Below are 26,507 nucleotides of genomic sequence, written 5' to 3'. Positions count from 1 at the left end.
CTTACTGTCCCACTGACTGGTCTTCATGGCAGAGTCTGCTGATGCTTCCTCCTAACCTCAACTCAGCTGTGCAATCACCCAAAGCAAATTCAAACCCCGTTGATTAGAATGCCTCAGAATGATTAAAATTGCTGCTGCACACGGTATTTTCATGTCCAGGGTTTAATCCGTGTATCTAATCTATACCCTGTATACCCTCCCCAGGCACTTAGAAAGGCTTAGTTCTAGAATAGCAATGTAATTAACTCAAATTGCTGAGTCTAGGGTATATTTCTCTATGTTCTGCAAGTAATTCCATACTCTCCCAATGAATTCTGCATAAATTTTGTTCAACAGAAGCAGAAGTCAGCTATGTGTGGAAGCTGTAACTTTTCCTTGTAGTTTCTCAGCAGAAACACACCGTAAGACAGACAGCGCACTCTGAGTCTCTGACATATTTCAGTAATCACACTGGACTTTAATGAAAAATTAAATTTACCTGTTAACTGTACTGGTGTTCTTTTCAATGAATTGCACTTGAAAGTAATTGCACTAACACGTAGTTGCATTTTTTTAATGCTTTTCATATACCGTAATTCCTCATGCTGCATTTGCAGCTTATTTCATTCAGCCCCAGTCATACAGAGGTTTCGGACTGTAGCTATCTTCTCAAACACTTTGTAACTAGAGGTTCCTGTATGGTTTAAAAACATTTTATGTCCTGGACTCAGCTCAACTTTTCTGAAAAGCGATCACCTGGAAGTCAGGCTGAGATCCAGCTGCATCACATGGATTTTCCCTGCTTTCTGAAACGATCTGTTCCACTGCTTTTGAAGTTTCTGGGTCTTGAGAGCAGGGACTATCCAGTGTATCGCCACTGCTGTTGCAGTGAAGAGGGGAGGCTATGTCGGAGGGCTGATCTGAGGGTTTGCCTGGAGCAGGTGGCAGGGGCACGGACAGAGGAAGATTCATCATGTAGAACACATTGCCAAGACGTCGGGACACCTTTAAAGACAAAAAGCACAATTGCAGCGATTGCTTCTTGAGACAATGTTAAAGCCATTAAACATCACTGTCAGGTAGCAATGCCAGGGACATCCAGGAGATCCCAGCCATCTCCAAGGGTTGTCAGTGGTTAGCAACAGTGAAAAAAATCTCTTCCATTTTCCCTCTCTTATATTTTTCTAGGCCCAGGTTCTTGTGGAGGGAGCTTGGTAATACTTAGCTTGGGAAATGGTCTACTGTGCTGGGCCTGACAGCAGGCTGCTCCTGCTCTGTAGGTGCTGTAGCACCCATGGGACAGAGCCAGCCAGGAGCAAGGAAGGTGGTTTTAATGAGAGAAGTGAGAGAGAGCAAGGGGTTAAAGAAAAGGAAAAGAACGAGGCAACAACAGAAACACACAGAGAGTTGATATTACTGGATGAAATTAAGAGCAGAAAACTTTAAACATGGACAGCCTGTCCGTGAAACATGTAAGACTGTATTCACAGAAAGGCTGTAGAAGCCTCTACTTGGTATGTTTTAAAAGCCAAGTTGAAGCAAAAGCAAGTATGTATCCGAGCAGTTCTTACCAGCTGTGAAGGGAAAACAGGAGTGAAGCTGAATTAATTCATCAAACACATCTTTTCCATTTCCAACCTCTGCCTAGTCTCCAGTGCTGTTGTATCCTGACTCCACTTCAAGTGTCTCTCAGACTGACAGTCCTCACCTCCCCTTAGTGTCTCGCTGCATGCCGTTGTAACATGCAGAGGAGCAAAAGCAAACTATGCTGGAGTAATTTCTCTTCTCCTAATACTACAGTAGTTACCTTGTCAGTGTTTTAGTTTTGAAAAATTTCATCCCTTTCGCTTCTGACTCTTTCATGTCTCTGGGATTTGCCATTTTGGCATACATTTAATGATCATACCTGAGAGCGGATTTTTAATGCTGGTCCGAGTTTTAATCCCATTGTATCCAGGAGGTGTTCCTCTGTTAGCAGTGGGAGGGTTTCTCCATCAATAGCGTGGTCTTTAAATATCTTATGAAATGATAAAACACATCATGGTGTGCTAAAACAAACTTCACTAGTTATTTTTTATGCTTAATCCTGAGGCATACACAACAAAAGGAGGAAATAATAATTTTAGTGTTTTATCTTAATATTTATCTCTTAACTGCAGCATGAGGTCTCTTGTTTGGGTACATGGATATCAGCACATTTGCCTTTAGCTTATCTACTTGTCCTTGGCAAGCGGGAACTTTGTAACGTTTCAATGTTAGTTAATTCTTTTGGGTTTTTTAGGAAGTGAGCAGCTTGCTACCAATGAAAGAATAGTATTGATCTTTATAAGGGTCTACCAGGAATATAAAGACTTCAACCTCTTTGCTTGCATTTCTAATGATATTTAATTTTTCAAATGGAATGATGCCTGTAAGAGCTCAGAGACAGTTGTTGGGTTATACCAATATCCAAGAATGCAAAATTGCTTTAATCTGCATAAAAACTGTGTGGGGCACGTGGAGTGAAAAAATTAAGATACTTTTCTTATACTATTGTTTTGCTGCTGGTCCTCCTGGTATGTGTTGTGACCAACGACTCTAGATTGCAGCAGAAGTGCGTGTAACCTCTCAGAGCATGGACTGACTTTCCCTTTAAGGAGCAGGTGGCTTTGTGTGTTGAAGCACAGTAAAAACTGCTATTACATTTGTAACTTTTCAACAACCTCTAGCATTGACATTTGTTTGATGACCTTTAAATCTAGATGTTCCTAAAGACCTGAAAATGTGTTGAATGTCTATAATCACCTGGGCATAATCTGAACAGCCTGGGAGGCTAATGATGAAGTTGTATACATCATCAACAGTCCACTTGCGAATGTCTTCAATGGAAGAAATGTCTTCTCCATTCAGGATCAGGCCATGTGCTCCTTTGAGGAGGAAACACAAATGTTATGTTTTTAGGACTTTGCCGGCAAATTAATAGGAAATGACTGTTAACATGAGAATTTTTACAATTCTCCAGAACCTAATATACTAACAGCAATGTGCAGTCACAGACAGATACAGGAGTCCTAGACACCAAAATCACGAGATAATCAGTAGTAGCTGATTCTGGAGGGTTTTCTTTTGGTGGTGTCTTTTGTTTACTGCTGGCACTGTATGTAACAGTCACTACACATACAAAACATACTGTGGTATTTTCTCTAATGAGTACATTATCCAATGCTTTTGATTCTTTAGACTTTACTGTTCTTTTGACTTGACTAATATTTCAGTAGGCCTTTGCTAGCCCATAATGCCTACTGTGAGTTAGAAGGACATATAGTAAAGTTGTGGGCAGAAGAGAGAGGGTAGCTCACAATTTCATTCGGCAATTTTGTTTTTATTGAATTTTAATTGAAAATCCTTTTGCCGACAGGAACTGAATACCTAATGTGCATTGTATGTTTTTCAGTGTTACATATGTCTTTGGTAGATGATCCTGGCCTAACACCCCAGCCTGTTCTCATTTCAGGTAATGGGAAGTTTTGCAGCGCTCATCCAATGGCACTGGTGCCTTTAACAAGAGCTGCAAAGCTTTGGAAACAATGATTCTTGCACAGTGGCTGGAGAGGCCTGTGTCTTACGCTCTGTTCTTGGAGAGTTCAGGTCTCAGGGATGTTTATTCCTAAATGAGTGCAGCTTCTAAGGGTATTCCTTGTCCTGTTTGACACACACAGGGGTATATTTAATGCTGTTACATTTCTCCCCAACCACCAGAAGGAGACGAAAGAATGTAAAACGTAACAGAATTGTGGAGAACCTCAAAGTCCTCCTAATTTGACAGCTTAGGGATGATAGGTGTGTTGTCCCCAGGGACTGACATAAACACAGGATGACATCCTACAGTGGTATAGTGCATGGCATAGAGGGTTGAAACAGTTAGGAGGCTGCTTTGTGACTCCTTGCTGTGCAATTGTGTTGTCCCGCAAAGGAAAGCACTGCTACCTAAGATGCTGAAACCTCCATTATGCCAGCAAGCAGCACTTTGCAGGTAGGGAAACCACTCTTTACCTTTGCTAACTTGGATTTACCAAGTTTTTACTATTTGCAGCATATTAATTCTATATTTAATTGCCATGACTCTATCAATCACACCAAAAATATGCTTAAACCAGAGGGAAGAAATAAGAGAGCAAATTAATAAAAATAAATAATATCAACATGCCACTAACTGTAATCTGGAGACCTCACAAACCTGAAGGTAGCAATGGATTGCTGGGTACTGGAAATCCATATGGTAACGCTGAGAATGGGATTGCAGAAGGGTACATGTACTTGTCATCAAAAGCAGCACAGGAGCTATTAGATTCCTTCTCATTTGTGTTGCTGCAGCTGTTGGTTTCAGCAGAAATTTCATGAGTAGTACAGTTTTTTCTCAAGCCTTGTTCAAATTCTTTACAGTTTTTGGCAACTGCAGGTGGCTCAGTCTGGTTTTTGCTTTGTTCATGTTTGTTTGGTGTCTCCACCTCTGCTTCTTTCTTGTCGTCTTTCTCATCATCCACTACAGCTGAAGCAGGGTCTGTAGTTTTGTCATCAGCTTGGTTCTTTGTGCCATTGGCACTACAGTCTGCAGCTTTGTGATTTCCAGCTCTTCTCCCTGGTCGACGTCCCCTCTCCCTTTGCAAACTGCTGACTGGAGGGTACGGGCTGGTTGCCATAAGCATAGCGTTGCCATGAATTTCATCGAGGGTGGTTCGGTGAACATATAAGTCGCTGGGAAGATGGCCTTCAGGTAGCCTGTGCCTGCCACGGAAAGCAATGGGACTAGCTGGCATCCCATGGTAAAGGAAAGGTGCTTCCAGGCCCAGTAGCCCTTTCCGATGAGCTTTCTCCATTTCTTTTTGCTGAAAAATAGCACTCATCTCCATTTCCATTCTAAGAGACACACAGAGCACAAGCAGTTAGGGCAGCTCAGTTCCTTCATCACCTTCAGTAGCAGATTAGAACTCAGAGAACTGAATAGGTAAGAGTACTGCTTTTTTTCTCTCTCCCCTATATTGCTATGTGTGAGAGGTCACAAACTGCAGATGGAATGGCAAACCTGGCTATATTTAGTGTGCTGCCAGATACATATAGTAAACTAAAAGGAAGAGAAAATATATTTTCCATATGATGCCTCTGGATAATAATTCAGATAAAAAAACTGTTATATGTATATTGACAACCCAGGCTTTATTACAGTGATTATGCTCAGCTGGGATTTGAAAATTGTCTCCAGGGTCATAAGGGTCAAAGACTAAAGCAAATAAGTAATTTATATAACCAATAAGAAAATTACACTGAAAACTGGAAAATGGCAGTGATATTGTAAATTATAGATATAATTATTATATAGATATTATTATAGATATATAAATAATAGAACTAGAGTTATATTATCTATGGAACCTGTGCACACATTCAGAGTAAGCTAATGAGAGTAAGTCTCTTGAGTAACTCTCCATAGTGCCTGGCACCTGAGCATGGCTCTGAGAGCATGAAAAGGGTGAGATCCTGGTGCTAAGTGTTCAACCGATCTCACTTTCTTAACACTGCGATGAGGATAACAGGTCAGAGCGAGCCTGACTTTTAGGAGACTTCTCATTAATGTAAAATTGTCAGGAAAACTGATTGTTGCAAGGAGGAATGAGTTAATCACTCCATAACATTCAGGGCTTTTTCTCTGCCCTCTTTTCATCTTTGCTACAACCTCCGAATTACTAGTTTTGTGCTTTCAGAGATCCAGTGGAAGTGTTTTGTCTATGTACCACGTCCTTGTACATTTTGCCCAATTGTTATTACTTGCACACAGCTCTTGAGGTGGGGATAAACAGCAAAGAGCATTACATTCCTGACTGCTCCTCCAGATAAGATAGTCTGCTTCTCTGAGGACAAGCAGACGGGAGATCACCGAGCTTTGGTATGAGGCAGAGTCCCTTGGGGAACAAGGATTCGGGCCCAGGCGCTCAGCAGCACAGCTACAGCAAGGGCGGGAGATTATTTGCCAACATCTGATTTCTATAAAGGATGAAAGGAATAAGTACGGCTCTAGAGGTGTCATGTGCTACAGAAAGCAGTGTGAAGCTAGTGGAAATTGCCAGGATGGCAAAAGACTGGGGTAAAATGTTATCCTCTGGGTTTAGGCTGACTTCTTTTCTGTTGGAGTTTTCCTGGGTTTGGTGGGCTGAGGGAAGAGCCTGAACAGGTAGGACAAGCTCTGAAGTGGCTTAGGGTATATGTGATGATCATGCTTCCTGCTTCCTATTTTACTTGTTCTTCTCAGTGTTTTTGCCGTGTGGCAAGAGCTATATGAAATGCATTGCTGATGCAAATCTTGTGCTTGGAGGAGTTCTGTAATCAAGCTCTGCTGACTGAAGAGCTCAAAACACTTCTGTCATAATTCTCTTGAGATGCCTACTCAGAATTTATCTGTTCTTTGTTGTTACTCTTACTGTGTGAGGGTTGCTGCTGCTCAGTACTGTGTGCTGAAGCCCAGGGCAGGAGTGGTTGAAGGTACGAGTTCCTCTGTGGAAATGGTGTGGCTGTGAGAGAGGCCACTGGTGGTTACTTAACCATCTACTAATTACACTGAAACCGGTACAAATAACTGGACTCTCTCTATTCAGCCTGACATTCAGACTGTTTGGTTAAACTAGGAAAGCTGTCCACCCTGGTAGGGTGGAGATATAGCTAATCATCCCAAGCGCCCAGCTGTAGAGGCTTAAAACGTTGTGTGTGATAGCACACAGCTGTAAAGTTTGAATTTGTTTCTGACTTTTTGTAACTTCAGGGTGTTTGGATCCAGAGTTCAAGGGCTGGGGCTGAAGTTTGTAGCTTGCTTGTTTCTTTTTCTTATATTGTTTTAAGGCTAAAAGCAGAATAGGGACAAGCAGAAGGTTTAGTAGCTTCAGACCTAAAAAGCTAAGGGTCTTCTGCTTCTCTGGGTGACTTGAAAAAGTATCTCAATCACTGTAAATAAAAACCCACAAAAAGTCTGTGAGTCAGTAATTTCCAGCTGCCTTTGCTGCCCTAATCCTGGCATGCACCTCAGAACAAAGTTTACTATTGATTACCTGGCAATATTTTGCTTTTGAACCAGCTCCTGTCTTCTGGCCACAGCTTCCATGGATTCTGGTTGCAGAAAGCTATATCCTTAAAGGGAGAGAAGAAAAAAATCTTGAAAATTTGCTTGTTCCTTCAGGCAAATGCACAAACCCAAAGCAATGCGGAGGCACTTTAAAAAGCTTTTTAAGACTTGAACTATGTGCTTCACCAGGAAGCTGATGTGGCTTAATTTGTATTCATTGTTTTGGGAATACGTAGTAGAAGCATCCGGTGTTTGCAGGATCAGATCTGTAGTTGGTGACTTATGTCTTTGAAGTACATATAGTTGCTCCGAAAAGAATAACCAACGGTTAAGCAAAGCAAACCTGCTCCTTCAAGACTGTTTTCAGCCTAGATGCCATGTAATTTTAAATTACATTTTCTCCTGAGGGAATCTCTGAGATCCACATTAGCGGGCAGGAAAAGCTGAAGCAAGAAATTTTTGTTTATAGATCTATATGGCATTGAGAATTTATTCACTTATCCCCAAAAAGGAACTTTAAGATGTGACTTCTTTGTATAAGTGACTTATAAGTTTGTGTACATTTATGCGCAACATGATATGTGTGCCCCAGTTGTGTTGCCATGCTGTGATATCTAGCCTTCCCCTTAGAGCTGTGCCCTGTAATTTTGAGCTTTTATTAAAAAGACTTGTAGTTGCCCTACATGAGGAAAATGGCATGTGATATTATGATTAAAGAATATGATCAGTAAAGTAGTCTTTTAAAACAGACAGAGTTAAATGTAGCAAAAAGTGTTGTTGGTTGGACTCATTTGTTTAGCTACAGCCTTCTGTTTAGGTGTGAAAATGCTTTGAAAATACAAAAGGAAAAGGAGAGTACACAAACATGCAAATGATTTTGAAAACAGTGTATTTAGCAAAAGCTAAAATGGATGTGTTCAGACTTACACTGGCACAGTTTAGAATCTTTAGTAGGCAGACTTCTTTTAGTGAGGCTCTTTTTCCAAAGAAAAACTGTTTATTGACACTACTGATAACCCTATGAAAAACTAGTAGGTGCAGTTTGCTTTCTCGTTTGCATGCTATCACTTTTCAGGATGCAGACAATGCTTTGTTACCTGGGCCTGGGTAAACACGGTTGGACAATATGTTGGGCATGTTTGCGTGCTGTGGGACTGTGGGTCCAAGGTGGGACGCTATATGGATTTGTCTTGGGTCAGCTGATGCCATCATTTCAGTCGAAGGTAACAGATCTCTGAGAGGACATAAATACATTCAGACACACAAAGGACACAGTTTAGTTAAGAATAATCTAAGATCTTGATATGCCCTGGTACAGCACATGTACGGTTATTCTTTAAATGCAGTGTTGTAATAGAGAGGTGGTGCAAAATACCTGTCTACCAGTCGAGGCTCAAACTGGGAGGGAACTGCCTGCATTCTCTGCTGGCCTGCGCCCATTAGCTGAGGGTTTACTGCCATCAACTGATTTCTCATTAGCATCTCTTGCCGCTGCCGCAGTTCTGCCACAAAGCATATACAGTTCTGTTATCAATGTAGTAAATTAGAAAGTGATTCTGTCTGCAGTATAACTTTACTGGAAAAAAAAGGCTTTTTCCTCTGTGCCAGCATTTTAGTATGTTAGCAAATCACACTTTTTTTTTTTTTTAATAGCGGCGACTAAAAAAGATGTTTCCACTGCCACCTTAACCACTTTGTTTGAATAATGTAGATTTATACAATCAAACTGCAGTAAAAATAAACAGGATGTGCACAGTCAAGTGTACAAAAGGACAATTTACAATTAACAATAATTCATGTAACACTATGAAGCAGAAGAGAATAGCCAGGAATGTTAAGTTCTCTGCTTGAGAGAGTTTGCATTTCTAATACAGTTTTATTCTTTGAAAAATCTTATTAGCTGAAACCTGCCCCGTCATGAGACAGCAGCTCTAGAAAGAAGAGCCTGCAGTAGTGAACCGGAACCTCATAATGTCCAGCTATGGCTTTTGTTGCTGAGGTTCTTTGTGACCTTCACTCTTCGTCCAGATGCTTAGCGTCTCTTGGTCAAATTCTGAATGCCAAGAATCCCCCACGTTGACTTTTAACTGCCTTAAGAGAAATGTTTATTCAGGTACTCCTAAGATAAATTTCAAATACCTTTTAAAGACATTAAACCTTTTACTGTCTGTTTCTTGTGCGTTGTACAGATATTAGCAATCCTATAAACAAATGCGCAGTTAGGTTTCTTCCTGCTTACCTCCTGCTGCCATGCCACTTGCTAATCGGTATAAGTGCTTTTCTTCTAGTGTTCCTTGTTCCCCCAGGATAGACATTTTTCTCATGTGATCTCGTGGAGTCATGCTGCAAGGAGACAGCAACAACTTTTCTGTTGTAAAGAATGGGAACAGCAGGCCGAAAGAAAAGCATAAGACATCCAACAATGTAAGAAACAGAGCAGGTTATACAGGTTAATTTCTCAAATAAGCAGGTAGGCCTTCTGCCAGTCACAGCTGTAGCTTTCAGCTGTGGATTGTATTGGTTACCATATAGAAACCTTCTGTTTTCAGGACAATACAAATCTTGCCCTTATTTATACTGAGTTGTTCAGTGTCCTTGGTTCTTACTACGGAAGGAAAGTCAGGATGTTGGGAAATATCAGCTGCTCAAAAGGATGTAATTAAGCCAAAGTCTTTTGCCTGCAGCCCCTGGCGTATCACAGCAGCCCTAAGAACTGACATGTACTCATACTCAGGAAGGCTGGTATCGTTGCTTTAATTTGGGAATTGTAATAGTTTGGAGCCCTGTCTACTCTAAATTAAGTGAAACAGATGGAAAGAAATGGTAGAAATAAGCTGTTCCAAATGACATCAGCCACTTAAGACTGACAAATGAAGTAAAAAAAGGTAAAAGAACATGCTTTGTAGTGATGTGATAAAAATAGCAAGGCTCAGATTAATTACCCATGTATGTACAGGTAAATAAAGCCAGACGAAAAGTAGAAATCTAGACCAAAAATTAATACACTACCAATGAGTAGTGGATAGTTGTACTGTCACTGAGGTGGATTGTGTGAGCAGTTCTAAGTCTGTCCAAAGGGGAAGGTGACTAGATTACAAATGATCCTGATACCAGGGGAATGAGTAACCATAGTATGTCCTGATAAGGATTTTGGGGGAATGATCTACAGCAGAATTATTTGTACAGATAGGTTATAAAGGAAGTAAGTCCTGTAACCCACAGCCTGGCTGTTAAAGCATCCCACACAGGATAGCTTTTTAAGTCGAGGGGTTGGCAGAGGGAGCAGGCTAGCTCTAAAGGCAGCAGGGGCATCTGTACATTCATTTCAAACTAGATGTGATGCTTAAGTGTTCTCATCCTGTGTCCAGAGAGTTACAGCTCCATGAGTTCAGCTGGCATTTGGCATAGGTAACAGTGAGGGACACCTTAGAAATGCAAGCACAGAGAATCTACCAAAGCCAAAGAGAGCTCAAGTGAATCATGCCTTTCTGAACCTTTCCATGAAAGCCAGTAAACAGAAAATCACTGAGAAACAAGATCTGAGTGACAAGATCTAAGGAACAGAGGATTGACTGTGCCACTACGGGCAGTGGACTCCTCTCCTCTGGGTCTAGTTTGGGACACAAATCCCATGGCAGGGAAACCATCACTGACAAATGTCCTGACAGCAGCTACCTTCCACTTCAGCTGAGTGCTGACAGCTGTGGAATTCATGTTAATAACCACTCCACAAAGATATGATCTCTGAAGCACAAACGGCCAATACCATCCAGAGCTCTGCATGGCTTGACTTTTTATGGTTTACTTGCCAATTTGCCTTTAGCATGTTGTGATAATGCTATTACATTAAAATACCAGTCTTCTCGAGGGGTCTTAACTACCTTTTGCTCAGGCTTTTCTCATGTATTTTCATGTTTATGCCAAACTTGCTTACTTTGCAGGTCAAAACATATTTTCATTTTTATACTTTGTTGCCCCTGCTTCTAGCCTTACAAAGTCAATGCCTGTGATTAATGGTGTTGGGGTGATAAAATCCAACTGTGGGACCAGTTGTGCATTTGTGACCAGCGCAAAGGCAGTGGATTTGTACAAGTACCAGTGAGATCAAACACAGCTTGACATGTTAGCATTATGAGTACAAGACAGATCCAATTGTCAATTGGTTTGTTTACCTTTAAAACCAGGTACCTAAGATACAGAAATTCATTAGAAATAGTAAGCAGGAACAACCAAAATTCCCTTTTTCACAGCCAGTCCTTCTCCAAAACAGAAACGGATTTTAAAAACTGTTCATTATCTAAAATCTGATGGAAGCCAAATGTTGTATTTTGTAACCCAAACCGTTTATAAGTCAAAGTAATAATTATAACTCCTTTTATTGCTTTTGGCCTATTGATGAGCTACAAATAAATTTAAGAGAAAGCTATCAATGTAATTCACATGCTTCAGGAGTTTGCCATTCCCTTGGTATGGTGAAGATACTTGGTCTCAGCCTCAAAATGAGTTTTCCAAAAGGTAGACGAGTTAGTCATTTCAGCCATTCAGACTGAGAGTAGAGACTATACTTGGACCACACAACTGGTGGTCCCTCAAAATAAAAAGTTCTTTACACTTATAAATGTTGTAAATGCTAGATTCTGTGTTGGCCAGGACTCAGGTCTTCCTGGAAGCAGACAAACCCGTCAAATCCAAGAAGAGCACCATGTCCTTTGTTCTTGACGTATGTATTTGAGCATGTGCTGCTGGACATGTTTCCATTTGCATTTTATTTTTTTTTTTTAGGGTACTTTAGACTTAAAGCGGTTTAGGATGCTGGGTGCTTCATGAAGAGCATTTGAGCTGCCAAAGTGCTTCTGAGCTGCTAAAGCATTTTAAAGCTCAGTACTAAAGCGATTTAGTGCTGAACTAAACTTTACAGCAGCTCAAAAAATAGATGGCAACTGGGATGATGGTATTTACCATACCATATTGGTCCAGTGAGCCATTTAGGTGGCTTCCTTTCATGGATGGGTGGCCATGCATTAAGTATTCTGTAAAACAAAGCTGCAATTTTAAACTTCATGCTAGCTTCCTTACAGCCTGGCCTTTGGCCTTTGCCTGGTGCGCCTAACTAGAGAATATGAAGGTGCAAAGCAACCAGCAGAGGTCCAGATAGACATCATGGAAAAAAACAGGAAGTTTTAACTTTGTTATTCTAGTAAATAAATAAAAAAAAAAAAGTAATTAAAAGCTAGTATTAATGCTAACAAAGTTTTGTTTGTCAGATGACTCACAAGCTGTACCACTTTTGCTTTTCAGGAAATATTAAAATGTTCTAGTCCCCCTGTTTTAATCACAGTTATGAATAAACTTTATTCTGGGGAAGCTGACCCTGTGTGGGAAAAAGACATACAAGTAAAAGACACTTTTCTTTATCAGACCTACCTACTACTTCTACACTTTTACTGCTGTAGTAACACACCTCACTCAACTCCCCCCTAAAATCACACCTGTGACTAAAATTATTTGATACAACTTTAAAGTGTAGAATCATGGAAAACCTAGTGGGAAAAGACCCACCTATTCTGACCCAAATCCACCACCTCCGTGTGGGATCCCACACATCCTGCCTGTTCTGACAGACATCTACCAACAACCAAGCAGTAGTAACTCTGTTAGAAACCAGTAGCACCAGTATTCCTGTGTTGTTCTCTGTATAGTCTGTGCAGTTCCCAAAACAAGCCGGGGTTTTGTGTTGGATGTGAAGTATGTTATACTGTCTGTTGACAGGTACTCTCTTACATAGCCTCCTTTCAGAGCTGAAGCAGAAACTATTTAAGATCATTCTTTAAATCTTTTTTTTTTTTAAGTGAGGTTTTCTTTTGAACTCTGGCATTTTCTACATTTCAGTGAATGGAGGATACCATATACAGCAGCATCCATAGTGGATTTGATCCGTATTTATTGATAGATTATTATCCACTAGATGACCAAGATTCACAGAGCATCGCTTCGGGCAACATTAATTGCTTCAGGTAACGTGCATCACTTAAGCAGCTTAGCCTTGCAAGGGTAGACTAGGTGGTCTGTTGGTTTGATGTGGAAAAGATATAGTATTGAAACAAGTCATGGAATAATATGACTTGAAAGTTCATTGGTATCTTCTTCCACTAAAGCTGTAGTTTACTGCTTCCACTGACCCAGTTTTTGGATCATTGTAAGCCAAAAGGAGGGTTTGATTCCTTAATGAGGTTTTCACTGGAGTTACTCCATGAAGTCATTCTGTTTGTTTTTTTTTTCCACTGGTGTGCCAGTCAATCCTATCTAACTTAGCTTGGATTTCTTCTCAGATATATAGAAATAACTCTGGTATTTTTTCACGTGTTATTTCTACTGAAATTCTATTCTGTTTTCCCTAGCTGAATGTTAGAATATCAATATGGTGTAAATTTTACTTAAAGGACGCATTTTGTATGTATACATCATCCACATTAAATTGCTTGTTTATTTCCCTGAATTTCCTGTTCAGGGAAGTATTGAATTGATTAGGTAGGATAAATAGTTAGCTTAATAAACTAAAGACTTGTGTGTAACCCTGTGTCAGGAGGAGATACTGAACTTGACTGATCTATGTTGTTCCATTTGGAAAAACACCTTTTTTGGTTACTTAGATGGGGTTCTGATTATGACTTGAATTTAGGGTACTTAAGGTTCATACTATTTCCATAAAAACTAGCCTGTTAGAAACCAGCATCAGCAAAAAAAGATCTCTGAGGGAACAGGGAAAGTATATTTCTGATACATATATTAGCTAGGATTTGAGAGTAGCTCAAAATCTTGCATCAGGGTTCATATAAATTCATACACACCAGCTGTCCAGTGTTACATTCATATATGGCTCTTCTCTGATCCTATTGCACAAATCCTGGCTGTACAGCACATTACGGGGATGAAGACAAGTTAATCTCTACCTTTAGAGTCTTACCCTTAGCAAACCCTTCTTGGCAGCAGGCAGAACCACTCACCCAGTACTAATTCTGTCTCAATTTATTAGATGAGAAGTGGCAAGACACGAATTTCATGAACCAGAAGCATTTGCAAATCTAATCACGCTGTATGCGGTTTCAAAATGTCTATAGCAGTCTGTGTATCTATGATATTAATTGCATTGGCAAAATACAGTAAGTCTTAATGGAAGACTTATTTTTTTCAGGTAAGTGCATTAAGATATCAATAACTAATACTGCTTTTATTTACATCAAACGCATAGAATTAGCATTTTAAAAAGCGATGTTTAGGATACCTTTGCAGTGGCTCCACAGACTGTTTGGAAGAAGCTCATTATTTTTTAAAATGCTCAGGTAAATCTGTGTCAGAGAAACCAGTTAAACGTATAATATGAACATGTATACGTGCATATGAGTGAAGTATATGAATAAACTCATACATAGTCCATTTCCACTGGCTCCCTTTTTAGAAAAGGCTCTCCTGATTACTTGAGAAGTCAGACGCTGTTTTAAAAAACAGATAAATATTCCAATATTATTAATACTCTAATGTTATTAACTGTAGTATCAAGGGTTCTTGCCTTAAACCTATGCTGAGTCATAAAGCTAGAGACTGTATTTATTCAAGAATGCACAGTCAGCAAAATAAGTTACTTTTGGAAAGCAAGAAAGCAATTATACCAACATTATGTCATACAGGAGCATGAAATATGTCTTCTTAATTGGGGTAAGGTACCATTGGGCTACAACCGAGGGCTAAATTCTAATCCTAGATACGCGGGCACAGACTGCTCAGAGACTGAGATTAGAGTGTAATCCTAAAACTGGATTGAGAACGATACATTCCTTAAAGAAAGGAAAATAACTATATTTATACTGTGCGTGTCAGCCAGTAAAGTTTGCATTGCATGCCTTTACACTGAAATGAAGACATGGATGTTTCACCATTTTTGAGCTAGCTAATTGGTTAGATTGCAAGCAGCAAGTCACTTTTTTTTTTTTTTTTTTCTTAAAAACACACTGGTCTCAGGAAGAAATCAAGGCTTAATATTGACAAACTTAATCTTTCAGGAACTAAGTTAGGTTCACAATAGAAGTTCGTCTTGTTCCCACTGGAATGGACGGGGACAAGGGGAAACTGTTATTCCTGTGTGCTGCTAAGGCAACAGTCAACTGAATGCATTGACTAAAACCAAAGGTGGAGACGCACCATGCTGAGCACAAACACCCAGCAAGGGCCCTCAAAGCCTACTAGGTGAGACGGACAGATGGTGGAGGAAAAAGAAGCCGCCCTGCCATTTGATATGGCATTGGAGGCATAGGGATACAGGAGGACAGTAAGCAGCTGAGGTGGGAATTGTGCTTAGCGCTTCTCGCTCTCGGCTCGGTGCTGTAACCACAGGACTGATTTCTGCAGAACCACGGTGCCGATATTATTCATTTGTATTTTTGGCAGCACCCAAAGCTGGGATCACACTGAGTGCTTTAACTATGCCTTTTAAGTAAAATAACTAAGCAAGAACTAATGAAAATAATGGTTCTGGCAGAGAAAGTGTGTGCATGCACACATATGTACACCCACCCTGTATCCTGATAAACCGGTACATGGAGAAACTGCTTACAAGGGGTGAGTCTCTCTATTACACTGGTTGTATACACAGAGATAGAAGCATGATGTAATTTGTTTTCCCTGTGGATTTATTTCATAATTGGGGATGACATTTGAAACGTTATCCTCTTGTCTTTGATTCTTTTAGAAACCTGAAGATTGCAAAATGTGGTGTAACTGGAATCAGTTAAAGGGAAACTAGACTCTGTAAGTTTTAGTTTTTAATCATTTCTACTTTTAAAGCATAAAAAAGAAGTTTTTTCTTTTTTTATTTTTAAATACTGGAAATGGAAGGCTTGGGATGGAAAGCTTTCTGACAATTGGAGAGCAAGGCTGGTATTTCCAAATGAATTGCAGTTTAATTTCAGTGGGATTTGTGTCTCACTTTAATGTGAAATACTAGTGCAAATGACAACACTTCCAGTGCCAAAAGAAACCAGGTACTGGAAAGAGGAATGAGTTTTAGGAAGGCTCTTTGAAACTATTTTTATTTAACAACTCTTTAACTTCACTGGCTAAGAGTTTGAATCTAGAAAACTTGTACTGGGTGCTCAGTACCTTCCCTTTTCAGTTAGGATGCTAAATATTGCAGCAGTATCCATTGGACTCCCCAAAATCCTCGGATTAAACAGAAAACTGCATTTGATATGTCTTATACCACTATGGTAAAGCAAGATGGTGCAGGTTTTTATCATTAATCATTTCAGGTTAGCTTGCTTTGTTACAAAACAAAAGACAGCACCCACTCATCTTAAAAAATATTTGCAGGTATGTCAGATATGTCGGATACTAAAACCACTGTTATTTTCTAAACTCAAATATGAAGTCACAAGTTTTAATACAAACTTTTTCCCCTTGTGAGATTAACATGTGAAATTGCACACCTGATCCTGTAAACAGACTCAGAAACCAGTGTCTGAGCATTTTCAGATCCAGTATGAAGGATCAGACCATGATGAAATTACTCAAGTCAGAATTGCCCCTCTCTCTCTCTCTCTCTCTGTCTATCTCTGGAGCACCAAGGAGATACAGAAATTCGCATATTCTCTAACTGAGGAACTTGAAATTTTAGCTCTGAAGGCAGTATAAAGTACCCAAGCCTTTCTCAGTCTACAGTTAATTCCGCCCACATACTCAGATAATAAGATGTAAGGAACCTTCATCACGTTATGATATTTTTTTTACAAAATATATCACACCGCATACATTGATGTTCCACAAAGCTGCTAGCACTGGGGTTTGTTACGACGGCTATGCACACAAGCAAAATTTTAATTAGATAAATCTCATGTAGCCTAAACCAGCCAAATATATCTGCACACTGATTTAGAAAATCCACTGCTCCAGGAAGTATCTGTAAAATATTAAGATTTTTCTATTGTACTTTAAAAAGATAAATTCACACAAAGATTAAGCTATATATATTAACAATCAGGTAGCTTTTAAGAATATTTTGTTACGGTTAGACAAGACAGTGAAACATTTGTGCATGTACATTAGGCAACTCAATCTGTATCCGAAGTTTTCTAGAAAAATACTGAGTATGCAACGACAAGCCTTCCCAAAGTTAAATCCTCCATTTGTGAAATAGATCTTTAAATTTTTCCAAAATGATCAAATTTATGTCATAAAAATACAGCATTTCCACCTGAATATGCAGGATTATTTACCCATAAGAACACATATAGCAGATTGCTGGGAAATCAAAACATAGTTAATCACATACTTTGCTTTTTCTGTCACCCCTGCCAATTCCTAACTTTACTCTCTGCAGTAAATGCTGCTCTTAAAGAAAAACACCATGAAGAAGTCTGCTTTGATCTGCCCAGTTTCTGTCATGAAATAAGTCTTTCCTATCAAAATCTGAAAAATCATACACCTCTTGGTATTGCTTAGCAGTTGTTGCATCGCCATTTACATTAAAAAAATAACACTTTTCTATTTCATGTATACTTACATCTATTGTGAAGACCTTAGTTTTGGGTAAAATGAAGACACCATGAACATCCAAGAGTATGTGCCTTCACTATAAGTCTTCCTTTCAAGCTGCCTCAGTAATGTGATTGGCAGCTTTTAAAACACATCAAGATTAACATGTCAAAAACTGCCTTAACTAACGCTGACTTTACTTTAAATACAAATTGAACTTATCTTGATTAGCCCTCATCCCTGCTTCTAAGCCCTACCCACTCTGACATCACAAGCCCTTCTCCAATACCATCCCCTAACCAGGCTGTAAAAACATAATTACAAGAAGAGCACTACACTGATCTGATAAACCTATTTCACATTTAACCTGCTAAGCTGTTGTTAGCTTTTAAGATGCTTGATGCGTTCACTTAAAATCTTCCTCTTCCAACAAGAAATATGAGAGAAGGTTAACGATTGCCTAGCTCTAATGCATTGCGTTACCTCTTTATGCTGATTTTTAGGAAGGGCGTACTTCTGACTGTTGGCAAGCAGTTACCCCAGAACTGTGTTACCCCAGAACTGTGTATCCGATTGGATTGGGGGGAACTAGAAGATGGAAATCCTGTTAAGCATATTGTGAGGCTAACAGAGGGATCAGATGGTTATACCGCTCAAGCCAGCAGTTTACTCTTTAATTCTCACTGTCAGTGAGTTAGCTCACAGAACGAATGCCTGGTAAATGGCAGATTTTAAAATATAAGGGAGTGGTTAGTTTCTTCTAATATCCATGTCAGCTGATGGGACATCAAGGTTGAAGTTTGTTAATCCCTTGTTCACCTGCCGAAAGTTCATCAAGTGCATGCTGCAACAACAAAAAACTGTCCCTCGTCCTCTCTCCAATGTGAATGGAGCGCCTAAACCTGGTGAAAATGAACTCACTCCTACCCAAAATCGCACTCAGGGAAGTGTTATTGTTAGCAAAGGCATGTAATTCTACTATAGTTAAGCATGTCCTTACAGAAAACAAACCATTTTTTTTATAACGTAACACAAAATACATATATAGTATCTAATGTGGGATTATTTTTTAATTTTTTTTAAAGTGACTGTGACTCCCTAAATATTTTTGTTTTAAGTGCTGTCATGGCTCTTTTGTTGCTGTCTGTTGCTTCTTTGTAAAGAAGAAAATCCCACCCAGGATCGTTGTTTAAAATGGTTTTTAAAATAATTTTAGGACTTCCTTTAAAAAAATATATAATTAGAGACCAGCTAAAATAACCTGAGAATAATTTTCATGTGGTTATCCAAATTTTCGCATGTGCAGGCAGACAAGGAATCAAAGGAGCATTCTAGGCTTAAGGGTAATTTTCAGCTTGTGTTCAGTCCACTCGGTCTGTAACTGCGTACAGAAGCCTGTGGCTTGAAATGTAATGAGTAGATACAGTCTTGAAAAAAGTTCCTCTGCTGGGATTTTCCAAGATTGTCTGGGTGAGGCTGAAGCAAATGCTTTGCAAGATATGGGATTGCCCAAATAAATGAAAAGCAAAGTCTTGCATCAGCATCCATTTTTCATCAGATGTTTTAGTCCATGTGAATCACGTTTCAGGAAAACCACAAAAAGTTTAATACCAGGAAAAATTACTTCCTGAGGCGGAAACAAAACCAGCAATATAATAAGGATATATATTTATTTTTTCCTGTTTTACCTAATGAGGGAAGGTTGGAGAGAGAGCACAGTACTTCACAACACCCCTGACATCCAGCCTTTGGTTTCTGGCGCAGAAGCAGGATTGCTGTGTGCTGTAGCGTGACAACCACAATTCATAAAGATGCTTTAATGGTCGCTCTCTGGAGAAGATTTGGTTGTTCTTGACTGGGTTTCACAGGCATCAGGCAGGGGTGTATTTCTGAATCCTGCAGTGGTCTGGGTGTCCTGTTTCCGCTGGTCATCTTCGCCAATAGGAAAAATGGCAAAGCAGCAAAGGAGGGAGAGAGAGAGGGACATAGGAGATGTTATGAATAGAACAAAGTAATGTACAGTATATCAAATTGATCTGGGCTTTGGTCTGTCAATTAGTATCGCTGTTAGCTAAGACGGTTTAGGGCAGTGTAGTGCCACGTTATGCCCTTTGCACAGACGAATCTGAAAGTGGGGAAACACCAACACTCAGATTCCTCTGTGAAAGGGGATAACTGTAACCTGACAGCTGTTACCCAGTATCAGGTGTTTGTAGCCTGAGCCACTGACACGAGATATATACCAATGCGAAAGATGGAGCTGGAGTCACACCACCTTCTGTAGACTCTTACCCAGATTTATTGCCTGGGGTTACCTCCATGGCAGCCAGTGCAGAAATCTCAAACCTGGAATTTACTCATCCGGTATAGAATGCCCCCAGAGAACATCACTTCATCGTAGACCACAAGGAGTTGGAAGACGGCTACCAAAAAACCAACAGGTTTTGGCAGTTTCTGTACTATTCTAAAGCTGAATTAAGAACAAGGAAACTCTCTCTCTCAATTCATTTCAAACAAAATGTCAACTACTGTCACATCTTTCTCAATTCCTGAAGTACCAGAATGGATTATCAGCGTGGAATGACCTCCACGCAGTAAGGTAGATACAGTCTTACTGATGTCACTAGACATTTTGTCAGCACCGATTTGGGTCAGAACTTTCTTTGTTCCCTTTTGACAAAATCAATGACAGACATGGCTCAGCTGATGGGATTTATGGTCTTCAAAAATGGAAAGCAAAAAAATTGTATTAGACAATTTTATTACCAGTTCAAGATTTAAGTTGTTTGCCAAAATGCAATGCTGGAATGGATTTGTATAAGTAGAGAACCTGCTAAACTAGAGTCTAAGCAGGTTTTAATCCACCATTTCTAAACACTGTCTGTCATAAGTGAGAATCTGTGAAAGAGTGATAATCCTTATTTCTTCTTCTTATGAAGTTCTCTGAAGCAAGATACACTTCAATGGAGACTTATTTCTGTATAATGAAATGAGCTGGGTTGATACAGAACTTGGCAAATGGTTTCTTTAACACAGATCACCCTGTCTTTTTCCAAAATGAAATCTGTGTTCAGACATATCAAATTCTTTAGCTAAACGTCACTTCCTTCCATGTTTCCCTCAAAAGGTTTAAACTAGAAGAGTAGTGTGCCCACAACTGGCAGCAAAGGGAAGGAACAAAGTGGTTTGATGGATGGGTTGGGAAGTCTAGGAGCGGCGGGCTGTGAATCCCAAGGATAAGCTTGAACAAGAAGTGGTGTCCTAGAATCCTGGGATTAGAAACAATCACCAGACTCTACAGTGACTTAGAGACACTTACAGCTGGCTTAGAAACACACGAGATCTTGCCTTTGGGTTGATTCACAAGAAATTGAAAAATAACTAGAGAAGGGAATGGGCAAAGCTGTGTGTCAGTGTCACTGTGATCATCTGACGTCCTGGGTGTGCAGAATGTCCTTTAAGCTGTAGCACTCCTTGGGAGTTAATTTTTCTTCCAATCTTCAGCCCTTTGCTTGGTTGAAGGGTAGGTGCTCTAGTTCCTTGATGAGTTGCAGGACACTCTGAAGAGGGAAGTGCCCAACTTTGGTGTTCGCCTGTACTAAATACATACTGACAAGATCAGCAAATCCTCACTGGAAAGGTAACGGGTTGTAACACAATTGGCTGCCCAGTGGAAAAGCATTACAGTTACCACAGCTCTTGAGAGAAGTTTGGAGAGAGTAGGTGGATTACACAGCTGTCTCACTCCCAATGGAAATCTGGGAATTAACCAGAGATAACTGGACCCAATCGGGAACAAAACTGAAGCTACTGAATTTTACTTATCACAGCTGATCTCAATTCCAAAAGCCAATGAGTGAATCTAAGTGATGAAATATGGCTAACCTTTAAGTTCCTTTGAAAATGAAATTGACCAAACATTGTATGTTGAAAGAAGACTTTATTTTATGTCTCCCTGAATCAAAATGGTTGGAAAGGTCTGGATTTAAAACCATACAAGTTGAGTTTTCAAATACCTGACTTTTTGTTTGGCCAGCAGGACTGAAATGTTTGGTCAAAACTTTCAAACTGGCCACATGCTGAAAGGGCAAATCTGTTGGTAAAATTATATTACCATTTCCATGGATGCACAACAGAGGTAATGTACACTGCGCTCTCCCACGTTTGTGTCATTTATGGGATTTCACTCTTTTCGCTCTGGAAGTCCCCTTTTATATTTTATGTCAGACATGTTTTCGTATTTGCTTGTCTGGGGATTTTTTTCATTAGCCTGTGTATGGATTTAGGGTATTTTTGGATGTGGAAAGGCAAAATACCAACTGCATTGGTATCTCATTCAAAAAGAAAACTTGAATAAATATTCTTTTTTGAACTAGCTCTTGAAATAACAGCTAGAAATACAGGGACTGAGATGCTGTCATTTAGGATGACCCTAAAAATGCTTTACAACCAGCTCATGTATCAGCATAAACTTGCTCTCTCTGGCAACACCTATTCAGGTTGAAGTTCCGCAGAATGCAATGGGGAGTTTTGCTGAACTATCCAGACCCATTGTACCAGATGGTACCGTATGGAAGTAACACTGATCCTTTGACTCTGTTGATTTCTAATTAGGTTTCTAGTAATTAATATAGTTTGCAGGCCTTGCATGAACTCTGCAGATTACCCATTCATGTAAATGATTAACTTAAAGGGGATTAATCCTGGCATAAGTTCAACCAAAAAGAATTTTCCAGCCTGAAAATCTTCTCCATCAGACTAGTATATGGTAATAGAGAATGAAACATTAAGTTTGTATTTGTGTAGTTACACTTAAAAAAGAGTAACTCAATATCAGAATGTTAAAAATATCTGCACTGGGGATATAAATATACATTTGTTGCGATAGATCTTTTAGTCATGCTTTTTATGGAAATCAAAATGCATATCCAAGATGAGATAGTAGTTGGAAAAATGTATTTATCATTGCTATTATTTTATAGTAGGTAAGGTAAATTCTGGCTTTGAAAAAAAGAATATGTTTTAGAATTCCACAGTTCATGTTTAGCAGCTCGTGCTGGTATATACAAGATTGAAATTCTTGTAATTGTAATAAATCAGTAGCAACAGGGGCTGTCACACACCTCTGCTCACGACCAGTTCATCCAGCACATGCACTTGCAAGATTGTCCTGCCAAGTGTGCAGCCCTTTCAGGTCAGGCAGAGCCCACCTTTGTATGCTAGCACCGTGCATGAACAAAACTTCGCTTTTTGTTATGTTTTAAAGTGTGAATGTACAGTGAAATGTCAAAAGCTTCCTCAGTCTCCACCCGTGAAAAGTCTCGCTGAGTTTAGGGGACTGTTCAAGGTTACCTAGAGGCACATGCACTTCTGAATCCAAGGTTTTAGCTGGTTTCGTAGTTTCTCAGTGCCTCTTCAGCCCTCCCCCCACCCCCCCAGTGATCAGTCTATGGTTGTAAATAAATACAGATTAAGGGGTTGGATTTAGTTTTCATAACCCAATGAAATGTATTTTAAACAGCTGCCTCAGGAACTACTGTAGGCTGATGGTCTATTAAAATCAGAATGTCGAATATTTCTTTTGTGGGAAATGATGAGGGTACTCGGATACTTTGGACCAAATTGAATCCTCAGGCATGCACGCTGGTCTCAGTGCAGGGAAGTCTGGAATGAGTTTGCTTCAGGGAATTGTTAGTGTTCCACAATATTTCTGAGAGTATAAGAATGCAAGGAAAAAGTATTTATCCAGATGGCAGCTCTACCTGGAACTCCAAGCAACATTTCCTACCCCAAGTTCTGCAGAGCACTTCCCGCTGCTGAGTGCGGCTGCATCTTTTCATTCATCCTCAGGGAACGATCCTTCCAGCCCATTGCGTGTACAGTCTCTTCTGAAGGTTTTTGTCTGGCTGTAAAGCTGATCCCTGCTGCTTTGTGAGTTGCCTGGGTGTAAAGAGAGTCGACATCGAATCAGTGGATGACACAGATATTGTGGCGCCAGCAATCAATGCCAGCATCAGTGCCAGCTGAAGGCTTCTCAGCTATGTAGGCAAGACTGAATTTTGCTGCCTCAGTGATGAGGGGTCAGAACTGGGTTAAAGTTGGAGGATGAAGGGAAGGGACAGAGCGGGAGAGGGTGGAGAGAGCTCTGGAGGCCATGGTTTGATGTACGTGGCCAGGAAAGGTGAGATCAGTGAACCTGGTACTGGAGCAGGCCACGCTTTCCCTACCCTCACTTGGCAACAGCTCCTGGCACATGTGTTCTGAGTCAGCACAGCCCAAGAACAAGTCACCTGGCACTGGCAAAGTCAGCAGTGGGGCAATAAGCATTTTTTCACCCCCAGCAATTTCTTGGCCCATGCAACCGCCCACTTCACCTAGGCAGCCTGCAACAAATCGAGCCAAGCAAGAGAAGCCCATGGAGGCTGCAGCAGGCAGTGGCAGTCACGCAGAAAAGGGAAATACAGCAGCAGGGATGTGTGCTAAGGAAAGGGAGAAAGAATAACGTCAGTGATTCAGTCTCCTTCTCCCACAGAGAGGAGAACAGCAGCTTCACTGGGTGTGAGCAAAGCTGGGGAAGGGAACTGCCTTAGAAGCAAACAAGAGTCACTGAGTTACTATATGCTACAGGACTCAGAATATTAAAAATCCCGAGCAGATAAATATCCAAACTCATTAAATTCTATCTAAATATTGGGCCAAGTGCCTCCCTGGTATAACTGCAGTGATTGGATGACAGCAAGGATGGGTTTAGTCCGGCATGTTTAGATTCTGTATTATTTTAACTAGATGCTTGGGGTTTTGTTTTCCTTTAATGGGTAATAAGGGCCATCCAAAACAGACTTGGTACTTTGCTTGGGTTTCATTGAAAGAGACACTACTAAAGGGAGAGGAAATCCCCAAAATGATACTCAGTGATTAAGTACATAGAATATAGGATTTCAGTGTTTACAAATCCTTTTTTTCAAATGAACTTGTGGCACTAATCCTCTAATGGCATTATTTCTTTGGAATATATGCCGGATTAAGGAGTCACAATGAGGCAAAGTACAAAAATCCACGTTAATCTCTCACCAGTGGATGCTGTGTGGGATGCAACTTTAACTATTTTGTTCCAAAATTGGTTCTGTTCCTAACCTTGCCCCAGGCCTCCACAGAGGGAAGAGTAGATATAAACAACTGTGACACTGAGCACTCGGCAGATGGTCACAAACCATTTAACTGGATAGAAAGGGGAAGGCGTTTATTATTTTTAAACTCCAAAAGCTAAGCCTGCCCTGTGCTGTCCATGACGCACTGCAAGAAGCAGATGCGCGGGTCTGCAAGGCAGGAGCAGGACACGCGTTCAGAAGTGTGCCGTGCAGGAGACACCGACCGACACAGCAAGCGCCAGTCCAGCAGCTAACGGAGGCATGGCTGGGCCTGGCCGTCGTGATACATTGCATGTTGACAGCCCAGCCTGGGCCTATTGCAAAGCAATGCTCGTGTTTTCAGCCCAATGCAGCCACCTCTCTCTAGTCATCCTGCTTTTGGGGTAACCTTCGTGTCCCCTCTTCCCTCATAGCTGCTGTAAAAAAAGGTAGAAATTTGCTTGCTGGGAAGAGGAAACTAGGTCACCGCAAAACTACATTTCCCTTCTCGCCGGATTACGGGGATGCTGTCATGGTGCCATGAAGTATTTTCACTGTCATTCAACAGCCTAAAGTGGTGAAAGAATTTCTGAATGGGCAACACATCACCTAACACACTGATGTCAGAGCATTCAAATTAGCCCAGCCTAACCACTGTAATTGGTGCTTAACATGCTTAAGGATTTCCCCAGTTCCAGCAAGCGGAGATTATGAGATTCCCATTCCACGTTCTCATTGAACTGCAGCAGGCATCGAGTGTTTTGGGCCAGCGGAGCCTGGCACACGTGCACAAACCTGGGCTGCTTTGTCTCCATTTCATCCCTGGCCATCGTGTTAAGCACAAGTGGAAAAAGGATGTCAAATTCAATGAGTTCCTTACCAACAGAAATGCTTGGGATTTTCAATAGTCTGCATAGCCGACACGCCTGAACACATGAAGTGAATTAGTACGCAGGGAGGTGATCTTTCCCTGTCGATACAGGTCTGTAGTGAGATTCTAGTTTCAGAAATTGGGACAGGACGGCCACTCCAGGTGTCAGAAAACCCTAACACCAACTTGTAGATCCTTTCTGTTTGGGAAAATATTCCCTCTATTCCTGCAGGGAAAGACGGTTCATAGCAGTGTTTTTGTGCATTTTTTCCTACTGTAAATGTTTCCTAGCGTGGTACTTTTCATGGGCAGGAGGATTTTCTTGATGTTCACTTTAAGTTTTTCTTCTCTTAGTCTTATCCTGTCAGCTCCTAGCAGCACCCCGTGCCTGATTCCACCCTGTCTGAATCATTTGTACATTGACACACGGAGTCAAGCCTGTCCTCACGGCTGGTGTCTGCTTGTCGTGGTTTGGGCTGGGCTGGCCACTAAACCAGATGCTTTCAAAGGAATCATTAGTTTTGTTGACCAGCTTTATCATTCTCTGCCAAGAGCACTCTGGTTTGCATATGTCTTTAGTGTACACATATCAGTGGATGGTCCCGTGTATTTAAGGAAGTGTAAATTATATTCAACAGGTGCAGGCAAAGGTGAGCAGGAAATGATAAGGGAAGCAGAGAGTTTGCCACATGAGGGGAGACAAGAGTTTGGTTGGTTTAGCCTACAAAAGTGAAGACCTCATAAATGAAAAAGAATCATCAAAGCTAAAGAGATTAATCATAAATGGCTGTGAGTATGTTTAAGCTAGAAACTGTAACATTCGCCGTCATGGAAATCAGATTCTAGGGCAGACAGACAGACAAAAAAGGTATAGTGAAATTTGATGTATGTATAGGTGTATCAAATGATTTCATCATAA

General features: G+C 40.4%; 1 protein-coding gene across 1 annotated transcript; it reads right to left on the bottom strand.

The window, feature by feature from the left end:
* Positions 1–711: 711 nt before the first annotated feature.
* On the bottom strand, positions 712–9,408 carry SAMD7 (sterile alpha motif domain containing 7). Its single transcript, XM_063340217.1, has 8 exons — positions 9,306–9,408; positions 8,442–8,568; positions 8,164–8,300; positions 7,053–7,131; positions 4,196–4,875; positions 2,764–2,885; positions 1,886–1,996; positions 712–984 (listed from the first exon to the last, which is right to left on the bottom strand). Exons 1-8 carry the CDS (start codon positions 9,406–9,408, stop codon positions 712–714), a joined length of 1,632 nt encoding a protein of 543 aa, XP_063196287.1.
* Between the last annotated feature and the right edge of the window lie 17,099 nt (positions 9,409–26,507).

Source organism: Chroicocephalus ridibundus, chromosome 6, assembly GCF_963924245.1.
Source record: "Chroicocephalus ridibundus chromosome 6, bChrRid1.1, whole genome shotgun sequence".
NCBI lineage: Eukaryota > Metazoa > Chordata > Aves > Charadriiformes > Laridae > Chroicocephalus > Chroicocephalus ridibundus.
This window is presented reverse-complemented; position numbering and strand designations above follow the sequence as displayed.